At 41.7% G+C, this 27,954-nt stretch overlaps 1 protein-coding gene across 1 annotated transcript; it reads right to left on the bottom strand.

The window, feature by feature from the left end:
• Positions 1-1,267: 1,267 nt before the first annotated feature.
• Positions 1,268-26,319, bottom strand: kl (klotho). Its single transcript, XM_034178238.1, has 13 exons — positions 25,573-26,319; positions 22,300-22,730; positions 22,139-22,218; positions 20,530-20,692; positions 17,569-17,674; positions 16,968-17,117; positions 10,044-10,279; positions 7,798-7,993; positions 7,531-7,709; positions 7,112-7,219; positions 5,186-5,291; positions 3,148-3,274; positions 1,268-1,621 (listed from the first exon to the last, which is right to left on the bottom strand). The coding sequence occupies exons 1-13, from the start codon at positions 26,287-26,289 to the stop codon at positions 1,287-1,289; spliced, it is 2,934 nt and encodes a 977-aa protein (XP_034034129.1). The 5' UTR covers positions 26,290-26,319; the 3' UTR covers positions 1,268-1,286.
• Between the last annotated feature and the right edge of the window lie 1,635 nt (positions 26,320-27,954).

The following is a 27,954-nucleotide window of genomic DNA, read 5'->3' as shown; positions in this document are numbered from 1 at the left end:
TCCCCCCCCCCCCCCCCTCAAGAATGTCTTGATACTTTTTTCCATTCATCCTTCCTTCCTTCAGTTATGTGACATTTGCCAGTGCCAGATGCTGTAAAAACAGCCCCACACCATGATGTTCCCCCCTCCAAACTTCAATGTTGGTGTTTTGGGGTAATGTGCAGTGCCATTCGACCTGCAAACATGGTGTGTATTATGGCATCCAAACAGTTAAATTTTGGTCTCATCTGACCAGAATATATTCTCCCAGTATTACATGGGCTCATTTAAATGTTGTGCAGCAAACTTTAAATGAGCTTCAACATGCTTTTTTTTTAAAGCAGTGGAGTCTTGCATGGTGAGCGTACATACAGGCCACAGTGGTTGAGTGCATTACTTGTTTTCTTTTAAACAGTTGTACCTGCTGAGTCCAGGTCTTTCTGAAGTGGTCATTTGCTCTTGGACAACTCTTCTAATAATTCTTTTCAGTCCTCTGTCAGAAATTTTGCAAGGAGTAGCTGGTTGTGGCTGGTTGACAGTGAAAGGACGTTCTTTCCACTTTGAGATTACAAGTATAACAGCAACTGTGCTCGCTGAAACATTGAGAAGTTTAGAAATCCTATGATCAATGCCATCGGTGTGTTTTGCAAAAATAAACTTGCTAAGCTCTTGAGAGAGCTCTATGCTTTTTTTTACCCCCATTATAAGAGGTTTCTTGTGTGACACCTTTCTAATGAGACTTTTTTTTTTTAAGGACATCACTTGGGACTGATCCAGATGATATTAATTTGCACTGAGAAGGGGCAGGACTGCTTTCCAGTTTGATAGATTTCACATGGTGTCTTGGCTTTCCATGCCTTTTTGCACCTCCCATTCTTCAGGTGTTCAATATTTGTTCCTGTGTCATTTCACATAATTTATGGACATCTATGGTTTAATTTCTTTGTATGTGTGAATTACGTGGGTTGTTAGACACATCTGGTGAAAATGTCATGTCAGTAGCACCTTTAGAAATATATTTAATGAGGAAAAAATGGTGACGTGATCAATACTTGTTTTACCTGCTGTAAATACCATCAGCTTCATAGTTTTTCAACCAGCATTAGAAACCAGAAGCAGCATAAGGTTTTTATAATACCACACAACATTAAACACACCTGTAAACATAACAATGAGTTTGGTCCACAGTCGTCATTCCAAGTTTAACAAACACTAAAATAAGTGCTACAAGTAAAAGCTGATAATCTTAATTCTTCATTCACCACCTTATTTTCAAGTTATTTTTTGTAACTGATTAATCAAAATCATCAGTAACATTCTTTACGTTGCTTGGCTTTGTAGTAAATGATCAGACCTGAGGTGATCAGCACTCCTGATCCAACTAGAGTCAGGAAACCCAGAACAGGCCTCCTGACCAGCAGGTGGCAGCCCAGGCAGGGCTGGAGCGGGGTGGGACACTGCTGCGGTGCCGACCCCTGAATGGGGAAGCCGTTGTGCTGGATGATATTGCGGTAGTTGGACACAGAGGCCTTGGTGATGACCTCATCATGGATGTGGCCGTAAAAACCAAAGCCTGGGTCCCTCTTGTCGGTCAGGGCATATGCGAAGTAGCCCTTCAGGTTTACACCGTCCAGAGTGTACGCTGAGGAGGCACAGAGGGCACACAGGTCATTTACACAGGGTGTCAAACAGGTCAAAACTGTGAACATAAAATCTCAGTTTTATTTGGATGTAGAAAGTCATTTTCAACTGGTAAGTTCCACTAATTTTCAAAAACAAAACTGTTAACCTTAAATATGTGATAATATTTAGAATGATGTGAAAGCAGGGGTGGTGGCCAAGTGGTTCATGTACTTAGTTTCAGTGTGGAAGGTTCCTGGTTCAAACCCCACCCCTGCCACATTTCTCCATGTAATGTGGAGCTGCATCAGGAAGGGCATCCGGCGTAAAACTGAATTATTTTTGACTATTTAGCATGATACGTTACATTTATGGAAAGCGTCTCATATTTACGATATGTCATAAATTTCATTATGTCAGTTATTTTTATGTACTGTACAAAATGAAAGTAACTTAGAGAACAGGTTATAGCAATTATGCAATATAAAAATAATTACTAAAACCTAGCAAATTTGAGAACAGGCTACTTCAGACAGATTTACTGTAGATTAAGTTTGATTAGAACAGGGACACCGCCAAAACAAAGTGATGAGAAAACAAATCAGACTCATTAGGGAAGCTACTCTAAAGGAACGCTGTGGCCTAGAGTTCTCTCTTGTTATGACAGATTTTCATCAGTTGGATTCCAGGAAGACTATATGAGATCAATGCAGAGCTGAATGATTTTGTTTGTGTGTGTGTGTGTGTGTGTGTGTGTGTGTGTGTGTGTGTGTGTGTGTGTGTGTGTGTGTGTGTGTGTGTGTGTGTGTGTGTGTGTGTGTGTGTGTGTGTGTGTGTGGACTCAGTCTCACTACCAGGTGATGTGGGTACTCATACAGTGTAGGCATTAGATGTGCAAGATTAACCACATCTATGCACCGAATGAAAATAAATCTTTTTTTATATATATATATATATATATATATATATATATATATATATATATCCACCATGAGGCAAGGTCTTTCAAGAGGTAAAGATTTCATGGAGAAGCATCTGACCTTAATGCTTTTACAGCAGGTCGCTCAGTGGATAAGGAGCTGACTCGCTCCCTGGGCTGGAATCTTGCTCATGCTGTCTGTCTGTCTTTGGACAAGTAACCTGAGTCAGACTGGCGTCCGGTCACGCTAAGGAATCCGAATATAAGCACCAAAGAGTCTCTAGGACTACATCAGACTTGTTTTGTTTTTTTTTTTTACTTTTTATTTAGACTTGTTTCTTTTTAACGGAGTCCTTCTTTACACTATTATTGGTCTGCTTAGCTGTAGACTAATGTGGAGTTTCAGGTGTTGGCATCACATGCTGCAGCCTTGTATGAGTTTGTGCGAGTACAAGGTTTGTCTTCATGTAACCGAACTAAAGGGTAACAAACTGTATTTCGTAACGGAGTGAAAACTTTCAGCGTCCTCTGTGCAAACGTTTGTGTGAGGTCGGTGACTTCAGCACAGGTCTAATGATTAAACAAGGAGGCTGCACGAGGGTTCACTGCTCGTGCGTGTGTGAGACTACCTTTCAGCGCCTCATTGATGTAGTTATAAAGGTAGTAGACTCTCAGGCTGTCTTTGAAGTGGGCTGGATCTTCCTCCACCCCATTGGCCATCACATACACAGGGACGTCGCAGTAGTGCTCCCTCACCTTACACAAACCATCACGTAAAGTTAGCGTCTGCCTCCATCACATACTATCAAATCATTATTTGACACTTATTTTTCACACCTAATTTGGAAAGTGTTACGTTTTCCCTCATTCCTCTGTTATCCAAATCGTCAGGAGCTTGTCAGTATGATGTTGAGGCGAGCAAAACGTCACCCCACAACTCAGACATTAATACACTAAACCTATTGCGCAATATTAAAGAGGTTTAAAGCTTAAGCCCCTTTTACACCGGGCCAACATAGAGTTGCTTAATGTGGTGCACTGACTACGCTGAGCTTATGTAGCCCTACGTGGCAATATGCTGTGGGACACAAAGGGGTCCACGAAATGGATGCACAAATTAAATGTTTAATTTTTTTTGTGGACTTCCGGCGTAGAGTACCAGACACAGTACTCGCCGTACTCCAGTACTGTATGCAAGTCTATGCAGCACTGTGCTACTGTACACCAAGCCTCCACAATTGTACGCAACCCTACGCCAGTCTAGCAAAAAAAATCCTTTTAGGGTTTTTTTTTTTCCGCTGAATTTTGCTAACAGTGAAGTTTCAAAACCACAGAAGAAGATGCGGCCCAAGCTTCCACATCCAGTATAGCTCCTCACGGACAGATCGCCAGCAAGAGAAATAATATATTTTGACTTTTTCCAATGTATCAAATCCATCTGTGTGTCCAGGCAGTCTGTAAAAACAGCACCATGGAGCCAAGCTTCTTCCCCTGCATGCAACTCCCCCCCATGCGCACAACTTACACAGCTATTCCTGCTTACTAAACTGAGGTGGGACGAAGTCACTGTCAAGTTATTCTCAAGTCATGAATCTGCAAGTCCCAAGTCAGCTCACAAACAATTCGTGGTCATTATGACTTGAGACTTGCTGATTCATGACTTGAGAGTGACTTCGTCCCACCTCTGGTACTAGATACGCAGCACAATGCAACTCTGCGCAGGCCCGGTGTGAAAGGGGCTTTAGTTCAAAGTATTTATTAAACAACATTTCAGTCTTTACTTGTCACCAACATCCAGCTCACCCCTGTGATTACGAGTGGAACTGTATGTTTAACCTTCAAGCGACCGAGTGAAGTCATTTATGACTTCAGCCAAATATTTATCACATTTTTAATCAGAATAATGCATCCTGTGATTTTGTCTATCTACTTTTCTGAATGCTTTTTTTTTTTTTTTTTTTTTGCCAGGAATTAACCCATTTGTGTGGCAAGAATAATGGAAACCTATGTGGGGTCATTTGTGACCCAGGATATACTGTATTTTCTGGAGTATGTCACACCTGTTAAAAAAAAAAAAAAAAGACACTTGACAAAGAAAAGCCTGTATATACGTAACACCTTCTTTCTGTATTATCAGCTGTTAAATTTGGAATTTTTGTACATAATTGTAGTGTACCTGCACTTATTCTTTATATTAGAATTAATTTTGTTTATTGCTTTGGTTTCTGGGAAAGTCCTATATAAATAGCCATAATAATTATTATTAATAACAACAAAAAATATGTAATTTTTCAGTATACAAGTTGCACCTGAGTCTAAGTTGCAGGACTTCCCAAACTAGTATAAAAAATGCAACTTCTACTGTGGGAAATATGGTACTCATTAAAAATTTCTTTGTCACCCACAATTAACTGATACTTGACCTAACTGGATGGTTAATTTGGGTTTCTCCTGCTGAAGAGGAATTTGTGGAGTGTAAAAGAGTTGCTGGGACAGAAATACTGTAACGCTGTAACTTAAACAACATCAGGTATTTTGGCAGTTTTAATTGTGACCCCAACTTTCTAGTTTGTAGCATGCTGCTGTAATAGAGTTTGCGTTTTTAAACATCTACAGCTTTAGAATCCTGCAGCTAAGAGACACATCCTTTAATGGTTTGATTCTTACCCAATTCAGGGCTTTCCTCAGACCCCAGGGCACAACAGGTCTGGGCGACATGATCCAGGTAGTATCGATCATGTACTGGACCTCCAGCATGTCTGTGTACATGTATCTGCAGAGGCAACAGTCAGTTAAAAACAGACTCCACAAAAATCTCCCCCCGGTGACATTCACATCAGGCATGTTAATCATGTTTTCTACCCCTTCACGCGCAGACACACACACCCCTAAGTAACCGTGGAAGATAAACATTTGTTTTCCTTGTGCATTGATCTCTGATGCCTCAAACACTGATATTTAACATGATGTCATTGATTTTTTTTGTTTGACACATATACAGTAATGAAGGAAATAAAAACTGCATGTGTAGGAGAAGTAAGAAGACAAAAGTTTGTACATGAACTCTACATGTATAAGAAAAAAAAACTTTCTAGTGCGGTTTGTGTTTTTCATCATTACTCTGTAGATTAAGGTACATTAAATAGGTATTCATTTGTTATAAGTTTTGTAACATTCATTCAGACCTTTGAAGTGCCACTTTTATTGATTTATTTTTCTGAAATTTCTGGTGATTACATGCTGTGGTTGAACGGAATTGGTCACATTAAAGCATTTAGTCAGCAGAAAATAAAATTCCAAACATTATCTTTTTAAAATATTTGTAAATAGTAATGATTTTACAGCTTTTTCATTACGTCTTAAACCACACAACTATTTTCTGCCAAAATGGCAGCAAATGCCAACACTTTCTTCCGAGCTTGCCCAAATGGTTCCAAATTTTTATGCATTTAGTTTACATATCACAAAATGATTCCAAGTAGGAAGGTAACTCTATTTCTGAAATAATCACTTTGAAAAATGTAAAACTTGAAATAAAATTCTGTTTGCCTAAATAATTTGGGGGGTTTTTTTTTTTGTTTTTTTTTCATTATTGAACTTGAGAATGTCAACTTGAAACAAATTCATTTTCTTTTTAAAGAGTTTCCTGTCACTTGCTACAAAATAAATGAGTTATTAAGCATAATTTCCGTCGGGATTAATAAAGTATATCTTTACATATTAAAGAGAAACAATGCTGCATTTGATATCTCTCAAGTGAGAAGTTGAATAAATTGTCTTAATTTTTGTTTACCCCGTGTGTTTGAGTCACAGAGTGAGGGGGAAATATGGCTTCATCCAGGTTTTCTTTGTCGCGTCCTCTGCAAGCATACTTCACTTAATTGCAAAAACGGCAAAGGTGATAAAGGAAGATTGTGATTCACAAAGTGTGGGCCATGAGCGGTCATTAAAAAGGAAATTAACTTTTTTTTTTTTTACTGCAATAAAGTTTAAAGTTTCACAAAAACAATTTGATTATTGGGATTTAAATTTGTTTTTCTTAATTTGTCTGACAAAGTTTAACAATAATATACACATGGAAAGGTGTTCAGAATTGTGATTCAGCGTTTGGTAGATTTTCAGATTTTAAAGTGGATTGTAGCATTCTTACATTTGGGAATGGCTGGTTTCAGGTTTTGTTTTATTATATCAAGAATAAAAAAAAAATTGCTTATTTTGGCAGCATAGGCATAATATGAATGAAATGTGTTCCTTGCTTAAATTATTTATAATCCATGATAATAATAATAATAATAAACACCAGCAGGAAGGCATTTCCAAGTGTTTTACAATTTTTTAAAAACCCATCAAAATCATAAAAACAAGTCACAAAATATAAGAAATCAAGAGTCATTGGAGGGAGAGGGAGGGAATAACATAAAGAATGTGAAGCCTGAGTAGGAAAGCCGACTTCTGATGCCTTTTATAACCCCGCCCAGCAATAGTAAATTCCATGTTCACAGCTGCTAGTCAAACAGAAAATAAGCAGTAACTTTTGGAAAAGTCATTTAACAGAAATGGATGGTAAACCGACTTAAATAGTCATTATCTTACGGGTCCTCTTTGGCGTGTGTGACCAGCTTTGTGCTGAAATGGCTGATGGCAAAGAAGTCAAATGTGCCCTTAACAAGCTGTTTATCCTCCTCGTTGAACACCGGCAGGCTGGAACACACACAGCAAAATGCTGATCAGGTCTATTTTTGTAGTCCAGACAGATCTCCAACCTGTCAGGTGGTTAATCATTTTCCACTAACTCCGTGGTAATGCATAATGTGCTATAGTGCCTTGAGTTTATTCTGCATTGTTAACACATTCAGAAGTTATATTGTTTAAAAAATGTTAAGGACAATCAAACATGGATTTGTTGTTAATGATGCAGTTTTTAACAGAAATTATGGGTGCCAAACACCTTTAAAAAAAAACAAAAAAAAAAAACTGATTCTTCAGTAGGATGGAGTATGAATGAAATTTACTCCAGTGAGTTGAGCTGCCGCAGCCAGCTCCTCATGCCCAGAGGATAATCTCCACTGCCAAAGATCGGTTCTGCAAACCAGCCAACGCGGAAGTCTAAAACTCTTTTAGCCGGTTCCACGTCTTCACGGCTGAAGGAAAAGGCTGGTTCCACCCAGTCCATGTGCAGTGCCAGAGATACCTGAAACGCAAAAAACACTCAGTTTCTGTTAACTGAAGCCGATTCAACAACAGGCGGCCTTTTTGTTCAGAATAACCTCAGCACTGACCTGTCCTCCCTGCACGTGTCGAAACTCGCGGTCGTAGGTGTGCCAGGCCAAACCGTGTGCACGCAGCATCTGATGACCCTCTTGGTAGCTCACCACCTCATCGTTGGGCTCATTCAAGGTGATCCACATCTTCACGTGGGCACCGAGTTCTCTGAAACACAGTCGGGCGTAATCTGCAAAGGCTTCCGGTGTCTCCCTGACGGGAAAAAAAGTACAGAGAGGAATGACTGAAAATTATTTGACATAGAAAATTATAGGGATGAAGAGACCACCTATATTGAGTCAAGACTGAAACCTAAGAGGGTTGAGTGTGAGTCGAGACCAAGAATTTGGGATTTTGGACTTATTTTATTTGATGGAGTTAATTTAGCATTTTGTTATAATTGTAGTTATCTGGAAAAGATCGGGAATAGGTAATTATATCCACATTTGCCAAATCCTGCCCTCAATGAGCCATTTACATTTTTCTACATTTTTTTTGTTTGTTTGTTTGTTTGTGTAGTGCCCACAAACATTTTTAACTATGAACAGTATTTAATATGATCAGTATGACAGACAGGATTCATCAAGATCTGTGGGGATGTTTTTCCGTATCTATATTATAATAGCCAAGTGGCCTTTGTGTTTTTGTGTATGGCTTCGATCATGCCAAAACTGGGGAGAGCTGACATTTGCCATTTGGTATGCTTATGTATTTTGGGTCAAGGATCAATGCTGAGAAAACGGAAAGGTGATAGGACTAATATTTTTGGAGAAATTAAGAATTATAGTTAACAACAGTGATCATTGGACATTGTGCTACAATGCACCATGGGAGTTTGGGGTTTTAAATGTTGTTATTGTGGTTCATGTTAGTGTAACAGTGTTGTTAGTGTTACTGATTAATTGTGTTTTTGTAGTTCAAATGGTTTAGTTAAGTGTCATGTTGGAGCAGGGGTAGCTGCCCGGTGGTAGGTGCGCTTGGTTTCAGTGCGGAACGTTCCTGGTTCAAACCCCACCGCCACATTTCTCAATGTAATGTGGACTTGCATCAGGACGGGGATTCGATGTAAAACTTGTGCCAAATTAACATGCATTGGAAACCCCAAATGAAAAAAGGAGCAGCCAAAGGGACCTTACTTTACTCTCGTGTGTCCCAATCTGGAGTCAGGTTGGATCAGAGAGTATGCAATGATACCACTCAGATAGATAACTGGTCCATCTCCACCTCTCCGAAGTAGGCATCCATCTGCCTGGTGAAATGCAGACATCTCCTTGGCCGTTTCCACTTGCTGAGATCCTCAAGAGTGAGGCACCTGTATACTGCAGCATTCCCCCCCGCCCCAAAAAAAAACACACTACATGGCCAAAATATCATAGCTGACATTCCCTCACAATTCAAGTGGCATGGCACATCTGAGTCTCCCTGAGCATTTCACACACAGTCATTCCAGTGATACATAAAGATCCTCCTAAAAGACCTGGTAGCAAAGGCATCTAATCATTGGTTTTGGGTCACTGGTTAGCATTCAAGTCTCACAACCATACAGTAAGACAGGAAGCACCAGGTCCCAAAAGACTTGGACCTTGCATTCTCTTCCAGTGACCTTATGACATCATAAGCTCTTTCCTGACGTCTGTCTTTCTCAAAGGCCGAGGACCCAAAGCCATGAATGTCACTGCAGAGAAAAGTGACTGTCGATACCTTCACTGCAAACAGAGAAACCTCTGATAGTTGAGTCCAGGTTGTCATTGAAAACACGGATCCTAGTCTTGATCCAGGAAGATCACAAACTCAAACTCTGACTCCTCACTCAGCTTCTCAAGTGTTGCAATCAGAGTATCCATTGATTCTGTAAAGATCACAGCATTGTCAAACGCTTGTCCTCAGTGGGCAGACGTTGGAGATTCCGGTGCTGCTCCTCACAGCACTTACAGTACCTGTTTGTCGGCTGGGTGTCCAGCAACTTATTCAGCATCCTACAAACCTTCAGGATGTCCCAGAAAGCACCCCAGTCAAATAAATCAAACGCTTTGTGTAATATGGGAACTGTGAATACAAACTTTTCATATCCAAGAGTCCAAGAAAATTCCTGTCCAAATGAGCTCCTTGTTCTGGTTGTCACAAGCAAAAACAGCTGAAAAACACAAATTTAATCAAAGAGCACAAAGCTTTGCCTGACTGACCAATAAACACCTTCACCTCTAAGAGGATCAAACCCGGCTTCAGGACAGCTCTGTAGTCTGGGTTCCTTTGTGTGTCTGACCTGTTCAGCCACTTGTTGCTGGCGTCCAGCAGAGCCGGCAGGCTGCTGCGGTGCCGCGTGTGGTGCCAGAGGGTGACCACAGGCATGATGTTGGCCTGGAGCAGCTGACGGGCAAAGCAGCTGTAGTAACCGAGCAGGGTGTTGTTAGGATGAGCCACATCACCCGTGGGTACCACCGCCGACCAGTTCAGGGAGAAGTGGAAGTGGTTTACGCCCACCTGTCGGATTTCATCTACCTACAGGAGCGTGAGAGGATGTGAGGCTGTCAAAGTGGTCTACACAGTGAAAACACAAATGTAACGGCGTTCACCACACAGTTCATGAAACACTTTGGGAATTGAAGGCATGTCAGACAATCTGCTACAAGTAATATTTTGTCCGATATAACCTCCCCACTAAATAATTGTTCAATGAACTGCAGAAAAAGGCCTTCACATAAACCTGCTCTGATTCAGAGCTAAAAGGTTTCTGGGAAGTACTGGACGTGAAGGTACAACTCATAATTCCGGACATTATCATAGCAACATGGCACATTTTCACCACTGACAGGCCATATTACATGAATTAGCATTACCATATGCTGTTACATGTTAGCAATTATCATATGAGGACATACATAGAATTGGCCATGGTTAGCACATGCGGTCACATAGTATTAGCCATGCTTAATGTGCAGTCACACATAGCATTAACGGTGGTTAACATATGCAGTTACACATAGTATTAGCCGTGGCTAGCATTTCCAGCCTCACACAGGATTAGCCATTAACGTTAACATGTCAGCCAACAGCTAACGTTAGCTTATGTAGCTGGCTGTAGCACCGTTTATCGTAGCTTACAAAATAATTGGTTCTTTTCTGTTTGATAACCTATATTAATTCATACTTTTGTCCACATTTATTTTTATATACATTTGTTAATACCGTTATTGTAGGTTTAACTATGCTATTATACTTTATACACTAATTACCGTTTTTGTTTATCTTGTTAGCTTGCTAGGTATGGTTGGCTTGTTAACGGCTAATTTAGCTCTTATATTATTTATTATTATTATTTATTATTATTATTATTATATATACTTTTTTCTTGAGCCGCTTGGGTGGGTAGGGAGAGTTCCCATGGGATAAAAAAAAAAAAGCTTTTCAAACTACCATCCCTGGTTCTCAAGACCAGGCACCTAAGTGGTCTACTCTACTCTTTTCTACTCTTCTATTTTACTCTTCTTTTTTAGATATTATCATTTATCAAGTTGTTTACCAATGAATATGGCTTTTTACACCCTTCAAGCCATATTCATTGGTAAAACAACTTGATAACAATGTTATCATATACAGTAGTGTTCAGAATAATAGTAGTGCTACGTGACTAAAAAGATTAATCCAGGTTTTGAGTATATTTCTTATTGTTACATGAGAAACAAGGTACCAGTAGATTCAGTAGATTCTCACAAATCCAATAAGACCAAGCATTCATGATATGCACACTCTTAAGGCTATGAAATTGGGCTATTAGTAAAATAAAGTAGAAAAGGGGGTGTTCACAATAATAGTAGCATCTCCTGTTGACGCTACAAACTCAAAACTATTATGTTCAAACTGCTTTTTTTTTAGCAATCCTGTGAATCACTAAACTAGTATTTAGTTGTATAACCAGTTTTTCATGATTTCTTCACATCTGCGAGGCATTAATTTTGTTGGTTTGGAACCAAGATTTTGCTTGTTTACTAGTGTGCTTGGGGTCATTGTCTTGTTGAAACACCCATTTCAAGGGCATGTCCTCTTCAACATAAGGCAACATGACCTCTTCAAGTATTTTGACATATCCAAACTGATCCATGATACCTGGTTTGCAATATATAGGCCCAACACCATAGTAGGAGAAACATGCCCATATCATGACGCTTGCATCACCATGCTTCACTGTCTTCACTGTGAACTGTGGCTTGAATTCAGAGTTTGGGGGTCGTCTCACAAACTGTCTGCGACCCTTGGACCCAAAAAGAACAATTTTACTCTCATCAGTCCACAAAATATTCCTCCATTTCTCTTTAGGCCAGTTGATGTGTTCTTTGGCAAATTGTAACCTCTTCTGCACATGTCCTTTGTTTAACAGAGGGACTTTGCGGGGGATTCTTGCAAATAAATTAGCTTCACACAGGCGTCTTCTAACTGTCACAGCACTTACAGGTAACTCCAGACTGTCTTTGATCATCATGGAGCTGATCAGTGGGTGAGCCTTTGCCATTCTGGTTATTCTTCTATCCATTTTGATGGTTGTTTTCCGTTTTCTTCCACGCGTCTCTGTTTTTTTGTCCATTTTAAAGCATTGGTGATCATTGTAGATGAACAGCCTATAATTTTTTTGCACCTGCGTATAAGTTTTCCCCTCTCCAATCAACTTTTTAATCAAACTAAAAGCTAAAGCTAAAGCAGCCAGCTTGATGACGCACTGCCGAATTTGGAGAGCAGCGCGCGCGCCAGCCGACACAACAATAGTTAAGTGAGCCAACTTTTTATGTATGCGTTACGTGTTGTGTAACTCAGTAAAAAGTGATAATAATGCAAATAACATGCTGTTGTCATGTGGTATGCATTTTCTGCAACAAGGGCAGGTGAATTTTGCGACAGCGGCATCTTGTCTCAGCACTTCCTGTGGCATCTGTGTGTGTCGCGGCAGCTGCTGCTGTTTTTGTATTTCGTCTAACTCGGGCGAATATCTGTCATTTTGGGAGACTAGGCGTGAACGTCGGGTCTCTGAAAATGCATACCGCCCTCCAAAAGCATGTTATTGTATTAGTATTTCACAGTTCCTCTGACCGCGCCTCTTCGTCATGGCGCCGCTCTGCTGTCCGGATTGGCTGATTACTCAGGTGGTATGAAAAATATTACCCGTCTGCGAAAAGGGTGTATTGCTATTTATTCTTTAGTGTTTTATCCAATCATATTGGCGTATCATTTATAGGTATATGATAATTAGATATACCTTAGTATACTGGCATAGTTCCACCTTAGAATTGGAATATATAAAATATACCTTACTGAATTTCATGTGCAGTCACACAGAGAATTAACAGTGATTAACACACACACACAGTGGTAGCATTAAATGTCATTAACGTGTATGATCACAAGTAGCATGAGCTGTAAGATAGAAGGTCACACAACGTTAGCTGTGGGTAGCGTTATGCAGTCATACATAGCATTAGCCATATTTAACAAGAGCAGTTCAGACATTTTGGAGTCCACTGCACTTAGCATGAATGCATAAGTTAATGCTAACTGCTTCTTAATGTTTTCTTTAATATGGCCTCAGTAATCATACGCACCATGATTCACGGCTGATGACAGCTGGTGGGGACATTTGGTGGGTGAGTTAACAACTACGGCAAATGCAACTACTTTGAGCTCTTCTTCATACCTTTGTCGAACTTTAGGCTCCAGGCGCAAAAATGTAATTAGTGTCATGCTCATTTCAAGCACATATAAATAAATGTCTTCAGCAAACAGCAAACCAAATAACACCTACAACTGACCAAATGAGGATCTGTTCCCACATGCTGCTACGACAGATGTGTTGCTGACCAGGTAGCACACACTGGAAAAACAGAATGTAAACAATAACAGCGGTCGATGGTATAGTTCACATTGCAGCAACACAACAGAGATACGTACAAAAGTACTCCAAACTACACTACAACTACAGATAAATACTCAGGATGATTTGATGCCAAACAAATCAAACTCACGCACCACCATTTGACTACTTCTTTTACCATATGGCATTTTTTAATCAAAAAACAAAATATGCAAGAACAATGGAATGATATTCTAAATGATCAGAATGCTACAATGTCAGAAAAAGCCACCTATACATGCACAACAAAGCATGTTCCAATTGAAACAGCTACCAACAGATACTGCATCTATTTTATCACAATCATTTTGCAACATATTGAGTCAAATATCTTGTACTGAAGAAAACAAGTTGATGTCCGCAGCAAAAATAATGGTCATTATTATCACTTTACCGAGGCGTTGCTAGGCCGGTATCGTAGATTTACATCGATGCTACCTGGCTATACCCTCCCACTGTGCGTAAACAAATGACGTCATACCGCGCTCGCAGCCCAAGAACTGTCCGCAGAGGAAAACATAAAAAGGCGAGAAGTGTGTGTGTTGGTCCCAATATGGATATTCCGGATGATTTTCTCATGGATAGTACCACAATGAACAGCAGCCAGCTTGATGATGACACACTGCCAAATTTGGAGAGCAGCGCGCGCCAGCCGACACGACAAAAGTTAAAGTGAGCCAACATTTTATGTACCCGTTACGTGTTGTGTATCTCAGTAAAGTGATAATAATGCAAATAACATGCATTTGTCGTGCGGTATGCATTTTCTGAGTCCCTCTGTCCATGTCGTCATCTGCAATGACAGATATTCGCCCTCGTCTAATTCCGGCGAATATCTTGTCATTTTGGGTGACTGGGCATGGACGTCGGGCCTCTGAAAATGCATACCGGCCTCCAAAAGCATGTTATTGTATTATTACTGAAGAGAAACACTGTGATATGCAGGTTAACCCATAACCTGCAGGACGGCAGAGTTCTCACTAAGTGACTAATAATTTACAATTATATTCCAGGCTCTCTACATGGCATACAACAGGCTAAGATGTGATTACTTCTATCTTCTCGTCCCCTCTCCCTCTCAGACATGCACGGGTCAGAGGGTGTGCTATGTGTGACTTGCTATTGCCTGAATTAAGTAGCACAACCTAAGGCTATGGTTATCTTTTACCACATTTTTTTATGTTGCAGCCTTATTCCAAAATGGAGTGAATTCATTTTTGCCCCTCAAAATTCTACTCACAGCATCCCATAATGACAAGATGGAAAAAAAAGTTTTTTTTTTTGTTTTTTTTTGCAAATTTATTAAAAATGAATAACTCAGAAATCACATGTACATAGTTATTCACACCCTTTGCACAATACTTTGTTGATGCACCTCTTGCAGCAATTACAGCCTCAAGTCTTCTTGAATATCATGCCTGCTCCATCAGGTTGGATGGAGAGTGTCATTTTCAGGTCTGGACTCTGGCTGGGCCACTCAAGGACATTCACAGAGTTGTCCTGAAGCCACTCGTTTGATATCTTGGCTGTGTGATTAGGGTCACTGTTCTGCTGAAAGATGAACCGTCACCCTAGTCTGAGATCAAGAGTGCTCTGGAGCAGGTTTTCATCCAGTATGTCTCTGTAAATTGCTGTATTCACATTTCCCTCAATCCTGACTAGTCTCCCAGTTCCTGCTGCTGAAAAACATCCACACAGCATGATGTTGCCACCACCATGCTTCACTGTAGGGATGGTGCCTGGTTTCCTCCAAACATGACGCCTCGCATTCACACCAAAGAGTTCAATCTTTGTCTCATCAGATCAGAGAATTTTGTTTCTCATGGTCTGAGAGTCCTTCAGGTGCCTGTTGGCAAACTGCAGGTGGACTGCGATGTGCCTTTTACTAAGGAGTGGCTTCCATCTGGTCACTTTACCATACAGGCCTGATTGGGGTATTGTTGCAGCGATGGTTGTCCTTCTGGAAGGTTCTCCTCTCTCCACGGAGGAATGCTGGCGCTCTGACAGAGAAACCATCTCATGTTTTTGGTCACTTCCCTGTTGAAGGCACTTCTCCCTGATGCTCAGTTTAGACGGGCAGCCAGCTGTAAGAAGAGTCCTGGAGGTTCTGAACTTCTTCCATTGGAGCTCATTGTGCCCACTGGGATTTTCACAGCAGCAGAAATGTTTCTGTTCCCTTCCCCAGATTTGTGCCCCGAGACAATTCTGTCTCGGAGGTCTACAGACAATTCCTTTGACTTCATGCTTGGTTTGTGCTCCGACTGTCAACTGTGGGACCTTATATGTAGACAGGTGTGTGACTTTCCAAATCATGTCCAATCAACTGAATTTACCTCAGGTGGACTCCAGTGAGGCTGTAGAAACATCTGAAGGGTAATCAGTTGAAACAGGATGCACCTGAGCTCAATTCTGAGCTTCATGCGTAAAGGCTGTGAATACTTACGTACGTGTGATTTCTTACTTTTATTTTTGCTGAATATATGCACAAAGTCTTAAAAAAAAACTTTTTCACGTTGTCATTATGGGGGTATTATTGTGTGTAGAATTTTGATGAAAAAATTAATTTAATCCATTTTGGAATAAGGCTGTAACATAACATAATGTGGAAAAAGTGCAGCACTGTGAATACTTTCTGGATGAACTATAAATGTGAATTTGTGTAATATTTCAGAAAGGAATGAATTTCTAACTTAACAAAAAGTTAATTTGTTCAGATCAGGCCATCAACCTGCAGTCTGTCACTGCAGATAAAAAATTCTGCTTTAACAACTGCTGTGATGGTTTACTGAAGAAATCTGAATGAGCACGGGTGTGTGTGTGTGTGTGTGTGTGTGTGTGTGGTGCTGCAGAGAAAGTAAGTTATTTGCTTCACTAATCAGGCCCACTGTGGGCGCCCACTGTGGGCGCACAGATGTAATTTGACGTCGTGGTCCACAGCTAGCTAGATTCAAGCCACATTTACATTCAGATCGCGGTGAATCCTGCTCAAATCCAACTCAAATCCGGAGCCAGATGTAGGTTCATAGAAAACAATGTGGCTTAAATCCAACTTGTGATCTTCCAATTTTCTAAATTGTAAAAGATTTGGAGGACTTAGCCCATTTATATCAGCTGTTCCTGTGCAGGCCACAGCCAATAAATCCTGGAAACGTTCCCCACTGCTCTTTGGCAGGAAGAAAAGTGCAACAAAATCAAGTATTTGTATGGATGTCAAGGAAGTCTCAGATAATCAGCAGGAGGACAAGCTTGTGTCTCTGTAAAGTCATTTTTGAGCAGAGAAGATTTCTCAACCTGCTGCCGGATGGTGGCGTAATCGGCACAGTGTGCGATCCGACGTAAAGGTGGTGCACTGACGCCCTCGAGTTTCATGAGCTCTCCGTTGTTGGAGATGTTCCAGAGGTAAACATTGGGGTCCACAAACTGGCTGGGTGTGGTCTCCACCTGCAGTGTGAAAAAACAGACCAACTCACTCAGCAGCTCAGTGGATGTCATTCACACAAAAACGCACAGACGCTGTGGATCGTGCCGAAGGGACAGCGTGACGTTGTGTGGTTTATGATTAAAAGACATGCGTTTAAACTGGACTAGGACCACAAAACTTTAACTGAATATGTCAATGAGATGAACAGGCCAGGAAATGAAGCAAGTTGTCATAATGAAAAGAAAATGCCCGCCGAGGCTAGATGTTAAGGACATCTATGTAAAACTTCTTTGTAAAACTTAAGTGCCAATCTGGAAAGTTTTTGTTGCATTTTACTTTTTCTTATATCTCACATGGGTCATTACTGCAGAGTTCAGATAAAGTTCATGTTTTGTAAGGCCGGCCATTTTTGTTGCATTTATCTCGTTACCTTTCACCTTGTGCGCCCCCCCCCCCAACACATACACACACCTGTATAGAGTTGGCAGACACCCCCCAGGCAAAATCGCACGGGAAAGTCCCTTGGGCCGGTCTATTCTCTGGAAGCTCAGGGAAGCCATTCTTCTGGATGACATTCCTGTAATAATCACACATAAGGATCATGACTTCCGGAGGTAGCACCATGACGCAAAAGACTTTCATTCTCCTGCAAAGATATTGGTATCGCCAAATGCTTCTGTCCAGTGACCTCCTGAGCTCTATCCAGGCATCTCTCAATCTCAAATGCTGAAGCCCCAGAAATATGAATGTCACTGCTGAGAGAAGTCTCAACAAGTTCAACACTTTCACCATATGCAGATACATTTCTAATGGCCATGTGCAGGAAGTTATTAAAAGCGTGGGTCTTAGTCTTGATCCAGAACAGTCACAAACCAGACACTCCAATTCCCTACTCAGCTTGTTTTTTTAAAGTCAGGGTATTTGTTGATCATCACATTGACTGTAAAGTCCAGGTCAGTGAGCCTTTCATTGCCAATAAAGGCACCCAACCTTATGGTTTGCACTGCCCTATACAATCCCCAGTCCATGCAAGCATCGAACAGTATAACAGCCAGAACACATCTCTGAGGAACACCGATATTTACTGAGAAAAATTTAGAGATTCAACTCCTGTTCCACAAGGTACTCACAGTACACTGAGTATAGGCTGGCCAGCAATGTTTTGGGGATCATGCAAATTCCCAGGATGTCCCAGGGAGCATCCTAGTAAACTGACTCCAACTCTTTGCCAAAATCAACAAAGGCTTCAAAGAAGCTGTGCCTATATTCTTGCTGGCATTCAGTGACTAGAGCTAGTATACGAGATCTGTTAGAAAAGTATCCGACCTTATTATTTTTTAAAAAACCATATGGATTTGAATCACGTGTGATTGCGTCAGACAAGCTTGAACCCTCGTGCGCATGCGTGAGTTTTTTCATGCCTGTCGGTTGCGTCATTCGCCTGTGAGCAGGCTTTTGAGTGAGGTGTGGTCCACCCCTCTCATCTATTTTTTATTGCGAATAAATGTCTGAATGACTTGGAGCTTTGCTGCATCAATTTTTTTCCAGAAACTGTGAGAGACCTCCAGGTGGACACCATTCGAAAAATGAATATGGCTTTTAGGGACGATTTTATGGGGATTAAACAGATTATGGGGTGTTACTGCCGCTATAAGGATGGCCCACAACTGCTGAGAGCGCGGCGCGCTCCCAGCCCCCATCGACAGGCTGACACCCCGCTGGAACAACCAGATCATTTCCAACGTGAAAGCTTTGTTGATCCGGGACCTTGTCTGACTTTCACAAAAAGGCAGAAGATGTGGACATCAGCACTTTTTCCGGCACATTCCACCGTTACAGGAGTTTTTTTCATGGAAAGAAAAGTGGAGGGACATGCCACGGCTCCGTTCATTACGCGGGACAAAACCACCTCGGTATTGGTCTCTCAGGACAGCTTTCAGGTGGATTTCAGACGGATTCCGGTTGCTTTCCAGTCGTGTGAATATCCGATTGTGATTGTGCATGAGCTGGACATGCCAGAACATGTCCCGTGAGGCTTCATCACGGCGTTGCTTTGCGCCGAGCGGGTTGTGAGATGACCCCCAAACTCTGAATTCAAGCCACAGTCCACAGTGGTGCAAGCATCATGATATGGGCATGTTTCTCCTACTATGGTGTTGGGCTTATATATCGCATACCAGGTATCATGGATCAGTTTGGATATGTCAAAATACTTGAAGAGGTCATGTTGCCTTATGCTGAAGAGGACATGCCCTTGAAATGGGCCAACAAAATTAATGCCTCGCAGATGTGAAGAAATCATGAAAAACTGTGGTTATACAACTAAATACTAGTTTAGTGATTCACAGGATTGCTAAAAAAGCAGTTTGAACATAATAGTTTTGAGTTTGTAGCATCAACTGCAGATGCTACTATTATTGTGAAAACCCCCTTTTCTACTTTTTTTTTTTTACTAATAGCCAAATTTCATAGCCTTAAGAGTGTGCATATCATGAATGCTTGGTCTTGTTGGATTTGTGAGAATCTACTGGTACCTTGTTTCCCATGTAACAATAAGAAATATACTCAAAACCTGGATTAATCTTTTTAGTCACATAGTGCTACTATTATTCTGAACACTACTGTAAGTACAAGACAAAAGAAATATCAATAACATTACTTTTACTGAGAATATTCTGTGAAACAAGAAGAATGTAGAATATTCTGTGAAACAAGAAGAATGTTGGATAACTTCTCAAAATAAATGAATTAAAGTGCATTGTGATGTTCAAATGTATGCAATAATAGCAAGAAAAAAAGGTCCTGAAAGTATATTCTGATTAACTTGCAAGCCCCACTGAGGTGCACAGAAGCTGTGTCTGTATTTCTGTTGAAGATAACTATCCATAGTTTTACCTTTCACATGAGCCGTATCAAAAGACATATCACAAAAGATTAATAAAAAAAACTATTTCAAATAATCTATTCCCTAAGGAGTTCCACACAGCACATGAGTGTAATGCTCTCTTACTTGATTCACAATTTTACTTGTCAGTGTAGCCAGTCAGTGCATACATTGTAATAATCTGTATAAACAGTGTATTTTATTCATGAGTTAAAATAGTCACGTGTCAATTTCGTAAATTATTGATGGAATTCTAACCAGCATAATAATAATGGTCTGATGCTTTTTTGTCTAATAACAGAATTGATTGATCTGTGGTTTGCTGAAACAAACCATATTAAATAAAAAGACAAATGTGCAACTCTTCCAGTTACAAAACCTCAGAAAAGGGACTCTGAAGGTTCTACCCCCAGATAGTCGGTATGGAACCAACAAGAAACAAAAAAAAAAAGGGGGGGGGGGGGTGCAATCTTTTGTTTGGCCAAAAATCACTTGACATCTTAGATGTAATCACTGTGCACCTGTGGTGAGACATTACGGGTGAAAACCTGTAAAAGATGGCAGATGTCTTTGGCTCCCTCTTCATGTCATGAGTATTGAAGTCAACATAGTAAAGTCCTCCTCGTATTCCGTACTCTCTGTGCCACTCAAAGCCGTCTATGAGGGACCAGGCGGTGTAGCCGATCACATTCACGCCATCTATGACGATTGCTGCAAAAGCAGAGGGACAAAGGTTTCAATTCTCTGAGGATGCTCTTCTTAAAATGTGACATGGCCTTAATCTTCTTCCAAGTCACAAATGATGCAACACTGTTGATGAGGTTCAAGGCAGTGAGGATTCCCAAGAGAAACAAACAGCCACAGTATAAGTGGACAGACCAGCACAGACAGCGCAAGACTTTAGTCAAGTTTGGGAACATGTTACTGTAAGTGTGGGAGAATACTCTGGTGCCACGCATTTCTGCAACCAGCACAGAGTCATGAGTTCACTGGACAACTAAGGGATGGTTCAGGGAACCATCCCTTAGTTATGCTGCTATAGACGTAGACTGCTGGGGGGTTCCCATGATGCACTGTTTCTTTCTCTTTTTGCTCTGTATGCACCACTCTGCATTTAATCATTAGTGATCGATCTCTGCTCCCCTCCACAGCATGTCTTTTTCCTGGTTCTCTCCCTCAGCCCCAACCAGTCCCAGCAGAAGACTGCCCCTCCCTGAGCCTGGTTCTGCTGGAGGTTTCTTCCTGTTAAAAGGGAGTTTTTCCTTCCCACTGTAGCCAAGTGCTTGCTCACAGGGGGTCGTTTTGACCGTTGGGGTTTTACATAATTATTGTATGGCCTTGCCTTACAATATAAAGCGCCCTGGGGCAACTGTTTGTTGTGATTTGGCGCTATATAAAAAAATTGATTGATTGATTGACAAAGGTGTTTGGTGATGCTGCTATCTTTGCAGGAGAACAAGGTCCAGATGTTTGGAGTCCTGCTGTTATTTCCTGACCTATTTCAATGACTGGATGTTTTTGGTACCAGGTCTCCTCAGAGTATCCTTGGGTACTGCTAGCATGACTCTGAAAAAAGCAGTTACTTAAGGAGACTCATATATGAGGAGTATCAGTTGCACTGTGAGGGAACATCAGCTAACAGTTTGGCCATATGGCACGCCTGAGTTGGAATCAATGTTGTGGACTCCAGCAAGCCAAGGGAGCACCCACAGGTCACCAAGTTACTTTCAAGAGGTAGGGATGGACTGGTTGTATCCATGGGTGATTACCATCCAGAACCCAAGGCAGTTCCAGAGTATGTTGGATGCAGCCACATGTGACACCAGAGCATGTTTCCAACCCTGACCTGACCTGAAGAGGTGAAATGTCTTCAAAACTAACCAAGAAGCCCAGTTGCTTTTGACAAAGCTTCTCAATATCTTCTACTCCAGTTGTCATAACCATACTCCTGGGAGAGCACCTGCCCTACATGTTTTCCATGCCACCTGCTGTAACCACCATTCATTAGTTCAAGTCTTGATTGTCTAAGCACAACTGACTTAGTTAATTGGCAGTGCGTAGAGCAGGGAGAGTTGGAAAACATGCTAGGCAGGTGATCTCTACGAGCATTGTAGATGATCTCTGCTCTATTCGGACAACTGAGAATCTTCAACTCACATTTTAATGCCTCTGAAATGAACCTCTTGAGGTAATACACGTGCTTGGGATCTTCTGTCTTGGTGTTGCCGAGTACGTACCTGTGTTGCAATGAAAATATGTTTTCAAGCTTCCAGCAAACACATATGAACGTCACAGTCAACAGCATTGCCTCAACATACCAACCACTTTGCACCACAAAGATCGGCGGTTTGTTGTACTCAGCATTCACCCAGTACAGCAGCATCCTCAGATCCAGATCCTCATGTTGCCCAAACTTTAGGCTATCATTGATGAGGTTGAAGCTCAGAACTGCTCCGTGAGAGAGGGCAAAGAAGTCCGCCGTTCCTCTTACCTGCTCCCTCTCCTCCTGGGTGAAGGAGGGCAGCCGCCAGCCCAGCCTCTCTTTCATACAGGGAGGGTAGTCACCATCTACAAACAGCGGCCTCGCAAACCAGCCCAGGACGTGGTCCAGGGAGCACTGGCACTTCAGCAGGCTTTCACGGCGGGTAAGACTGGGCTTGATCCAGTGAGAGGCCAGGGCCATGGACAGTTTCCCCTGCTGCCGAGGTCGAAAGTGCTGGTGGTAGAGATGCCACACAGCTGCGTGAGCCTGGAGGAGACACAAGTCAAGGAGAAGATGTGAAGGGAGCTGATGAGGGACAAAACAATGAGGCAAAGGTGAGACGACAAAATTAACAACATGAGGACATGAGCAAAACAAGAGCAATCAGAGATTTCTGACATCCACCAATCCAGATCCACATCACCTCTGAAATTCAGTGGAGTCTTCCGTGCCCTCATATCTATATGTGGTGTAAATTTGGTGAGAGTAGTGAAGTAGTTTTGAAGTAATCCTTCAAAACATATATAAAGTGAAATCTTGATCCACAATCTGGATCCAGATCCCCTCCAACATTTAATGGATTTTTCCATGGCCTAATGTCTATCTTTGGTGAAAATTTAATCAAAATCCGTGCAGTAGTTTTGTTGATACAGTAACCCAAAAGGAACATACTAACTTAACTTTTGCCTTTTCCTGTGCGGACAAAAGAAAAAAAGAGGAGGAATCAGTTTGCTCCTCGAAACACTGTCTACTGGTTGCTGTCATTTTTGTGAGGAAAGAACTGAAAACATCAAGGATACAAAACCATGACCACTGACAGCATAATGCAGTCTTCAACCTCACCACTGGATGGCACTAAATCCTACATGTTGCAGCTTTAATAGTGCCGACTGTAATTCTTTTAGCTGCTCCCACTTTGCTCAGGGTCGTCACAGCAGATCCAGGATTGATCTGCATGTTGATTTTCCACGTTTTACACCGGAAGACCTTCCTAATGTAAATGTGAACATTACAGCACCTTATGGTTCCTCTGCTGAGAGCAGGCCGTCCTCAACAACTGAGTGACGGAGGAAACTCGTGAGGGAAGCCACCAAGACACTCTTGACAGCTGTGAGGTTGTTACAAGTATCAGTTTTGGTGGCTGTGATGGAGAACAACTTTTGTCTAGTGTTTCTTCAGTTGCAGCTTCTCAGGGGTCCAAAGAAACATTTTGTTCAAATGAATAGTGAAATCTAGGCTAGAATTTACCAGAAGCAATGTGAGAGACTCCAGCTTCAAGTTTGTCTTAATTTAAGATATATTAAGTTACAATAACTTAAAGACAAAAGTTTTACTGCACGACTAAAATCTGAATAATAAATTGAAGGTCAGACGTTGTTCTCTGCACGTTCTCCAATCACAGCCACTAAAGTTGGTAGTCATTCCACGTCTTCATGGTGTCTGTCAGTAGTTGCTTCCAGGCAGATTTGTTCCAGACACATGTACTGCACTGTGCAATATCCCGGATAAGTGGTTGAAGGTGAGTGAATGAGTGAGTGAGTGACGTTAACGACACACACCCGGCTGTGAAATAGATCAGCAGCCGATTTGTCCAATTACTTTTGGTCCATCAAAAAAATAGAGAAACACAAACATTCAGGATATTTCCTCCCAGAGTTCACTGACAGTGGATGCGGTTTCCTGTCAGGTCGGGTCTGGGAGCACACCCTGGCGCCGCCTCCTCTCCACTAAGGAACCGCCCTCCACCTCCACTTCTGGATTATGGCAAGAACAGTGCTCAATGGATCACTCAGAAGTTTACAAATCCTTCTGTAACCAATGCCATCAGTATGTTTCACAACAATAATGTTGTGAAGATCATCTTGAGAGAGCTCTTTGTGTTTCCCCACCATGAGATGCTTCTTGTGTGAAACCTTGGTAATGAGACACCTTTTTATAGGCCAATCAGTTGGGACTGAACCAGTTGATATTAATTTGCACTGAAAAGGGGCAGGATTGGTTTCTAATTACTGATAGATTTCATCTGGTATCTTGGCTTTCCATGCCTTTGTGCACCTCCCTTTCTTCAGGTGTTCAGTACTTTTTCCTGTGTCATTTCACATGACACATAATTTATGGACATCTATGGATTGAGTTCTTTGTATGTGATTACTTGGGTTGAAATTGAAAATTTCATGTCAATAAGTACCTTTAGAAATCAGTTTACTGAGAAAAATTGTGACATGTTCAATACTTATTGTACCTGCTAATTATATATATATAAGTTATCATGGCAAGCTTAATTTTTTTAATCAATGTAATTGTGGTTAAAATTCAGCCTGTAAGAAAACAATACTTCATTTGTTTCTGTATAGAGAAGCAAATATTTGATTGCATGTTTTATGGAAAGGCAGCACATTGATATATATAGATCCCATTACTGAGGATTTCTTCAAAGCTCTCAGTCGGGTGAAACAAATCCATGAGGATGTGAAGATCCTTTTACGATATATATATATCTATATCTAAAAGGATATCTATATATATATATATATATATATATCTATATCTATATATATATATATATATCTATATCTATATATATATATATATATATATATAATCATGTCAACCTCTTGCTTCAGACACAAATAAAGTGCCCTTTGCCATGTTTTTTTTTAACATGTTGAATCTGCTGACAAAAAGTAGCATCTCATTACATAAAATAATGAATTAGTTATGCAATGTTTATCAGCTCTCTGATGGCTTTTATTGGTTTTCGTATTTACATGTCTATTTAATCTTTTATTTATATTTGTGCGCTGTAGCTATACATGAACTCAATCACAAACCTTATTCGGAACTACAGTAAAATAATGTTCTGAGGATCCAGTTCTGTTAAAGTCTCTTCTGTTTTTAGTGTATATAATGTTCTTACATATCTTAGTTCATATCTGTGTCTCATTATTTATTGCATTCCATCTTTAAAACCATTAAAATATTAATAAGGATGTGTAAAATCAAAGCTCCATAAACTTTGTGTGATGTTTGTGTTGTATTGTTTCTTTGTGGAATCACGTTTTAAAAGGTGAAAATGATGTTTTTAGATTCATTTTAAATCAGAGCCGACCTTCAGGAGATTGTGTCCAACCCGGAGCGGCAGATCGGGGTCGTTCTTGATCCCCGGTGCGACCACTCCGGTCCCGTAGCCGTGGCGCGCGACCACGAACGGGTTATCGATGGTGATCCAGAACCTGACGTCGTGCCCGAACGCGTGGAAACAGAAGTCCGCGTAATCTCTGAAGATGTCCACCAGCTCCGGGTTGCTCCAGCCGCCCAGCGTCTGCTGCAGCTGATCCGGAAGGTCCCAGTGGTACAGGGTGACCACGGGCTGCACGCGGATCCTCTTCAGCGCGCGGATGAGCGCGCGGTAGTAGTTGGTGCCCAGCTCGTTGTAGCTGCCCCGCGTGCCGTTGGGGAAGATCCTGGACCAGGACAGCGAGAAGCGGTAGTGGCTGACCCCGAGCTGCCTGATGGCCCGGACGTCTGCGTGGATGTTGTGGTAACTGTCGCTGCCCACGTCCCCGGTGGTCACGCGGTTCCCGCCGCGCTTAAAGGTGTCCCAGATGGAGAGCCCCTTCCCGTCCTTCCCGAAGGCGCCCTCCACCTGGTAGGCGGCCGTACCCACCGCCCACATGAAGCCTTCGGGGAAGGTGTCGTACAGGAAGGCTTGATCTCCGGGGACCGGCAGCTTACTGAAGCGCGACCACGTCTTCAGACCGGTGCCGCGTTTGGCGGCCGCGGAGGCCAAAGCGCCGACCATGAGGAGAGCCAGCAGAGCGCGCATGGTGCCGTTTACGCGCGCGTCCCCATCTGCGGGTCCGGTTTGTGGAGCTGAAACCGAAGCGCACCTGCAGAGGCACAGCGGCGGGCCGTGAACGCACCACGCGCCCGTCAATGATTAACCGGAGGCACCCGGCGCACGGAGCTCTCCGCTGCGCGCGCGACCCTGCAGGTCAAAGCGCACTCATGTGTTCACAAAAACAGCTGTTCTGGGAGTAACGAAACTCGATTATGAAAAAACTAGACTGGAGGGGCGCGCGCATGTGAGGCGCAGCTCCGCCAAAGTGCACCACAGTCCCCGTGAACCCCGAGACACACACACACGCACACGCACACACACGCACACACACTTTGGAACAACTGAATCGTTTACACATATACAATGTTTGATTTGCAAGATACAACAAAACTAAAACATTAATATGTTAACAGCCAAAAAAAAAAGAAAGAAAGAAAGAAAGAAAAGAAAAGAGAAAAGAAAAAGGTAACCACCTGGAAATCAGAGGCTAGAAAGCAGATTTTGATCTTAAATTTTTACAACTTTTTTTTTTTTTTTTTGGCTTCAATTTAACATATTTTTTCTTCCCAATCAGAAATTCTAGTTTTGAACCCAACAAAATCAGGCATTGCCGTATTTTACACATGCTGTATATTAGGAACAGGTGAGCAAAAGTGTTCAGTTGAACAGGAGAACTTAAACGTAAAGAATGACAGTTGAATACCTACATTGTCATTTCCATTCAAATAACAGAAGGGAAATTGCTTTGTATGTTGGGAATAATTTGACACCAAATTCAGAACTATATAGAGTAGCAGCCAAAAGCTGTTTGTTCAAACAAACTTGGTACTAATTGTGGAGTACAGGATCAGTACAGGATCACGTAGAAAATGATTGGGCCTATGAAGAACTTTGCGTCTGATGGGTACCCCCTGTTGCGTTTGGTCCCTGAGGACCCCCAAAAGAGGCAAAAAAAAACAAAAAAAAAACACACAACTCAATCAAACAGATAGGGACCACAAAACAAATGTATTTCAGAGTAATTTACAAGTCAATCAATCAATCAATCAATCAATTTTTTTATATAGCGCCAAATCACAACAAACAGTTGCCCCAAGGCGCTTTATATTGTAAGGCAAGGCCATACAATAATTATGTAAAACCCCAACGGTCAAAACGACCCCCTGTGAGCAAGCACTTGGCTACAGTGGGAAGGGAAAACTCCCTTTTAACAGGAAGAAACCTCCAGCAGAACCAGGCTCAGGGAGGGGCAGTCTTCTGCTGGGACTGGTTGGGGCTGAGGGAGAGAACCAGGAAAAAGACATGCTGTGGAGGGGAGCAGAGATCGATCACTAATGATTAAATGCAGAGTGGTGCATACAGAGCAAAAAGAGAAAGAAACAGTGCATCATGGGAACCCCCAGGCAGTCTACATCTATAGCAGCATAACTAAGGGATGGTTCAGGGTCACCTGATCCAGCCCTAACTATAAGCTTTAGCAAAAAGGAAAGTTTTAAGCCTAATCTTAAAAGTAGAGAGGGTGTCTGTCTCCCTGATCTGAATTGGGAGCTGGTTCCACAGGAGAGGAGCCTGAAAGCTGAAGGCTCTGCCTCCCATTCTACTCTTACAAACCCTAGGAACTACAAGTAAGCCTGCAGTCTGAGAGCGAAG

Source organism: Thalassophryne amazonica, chromosome 9, assembly GCF_902500255.1.
Source record: "Thalassophryne amazonica chromosome 9, fThaAma1.1, whole genome shotgun sequence".
NCBI lineage: Eukaryota > Metazoa > Chordata > Actinopteri > Batrachoidiformes > Batrachoididae > Thalassophryne > Thalassophryne amazonica.
The sequence above is the reverse complement of the archived record's forward strand: the minus strand, read 5'-3'. Positions and strand labels throughout refer to the sequence as shown.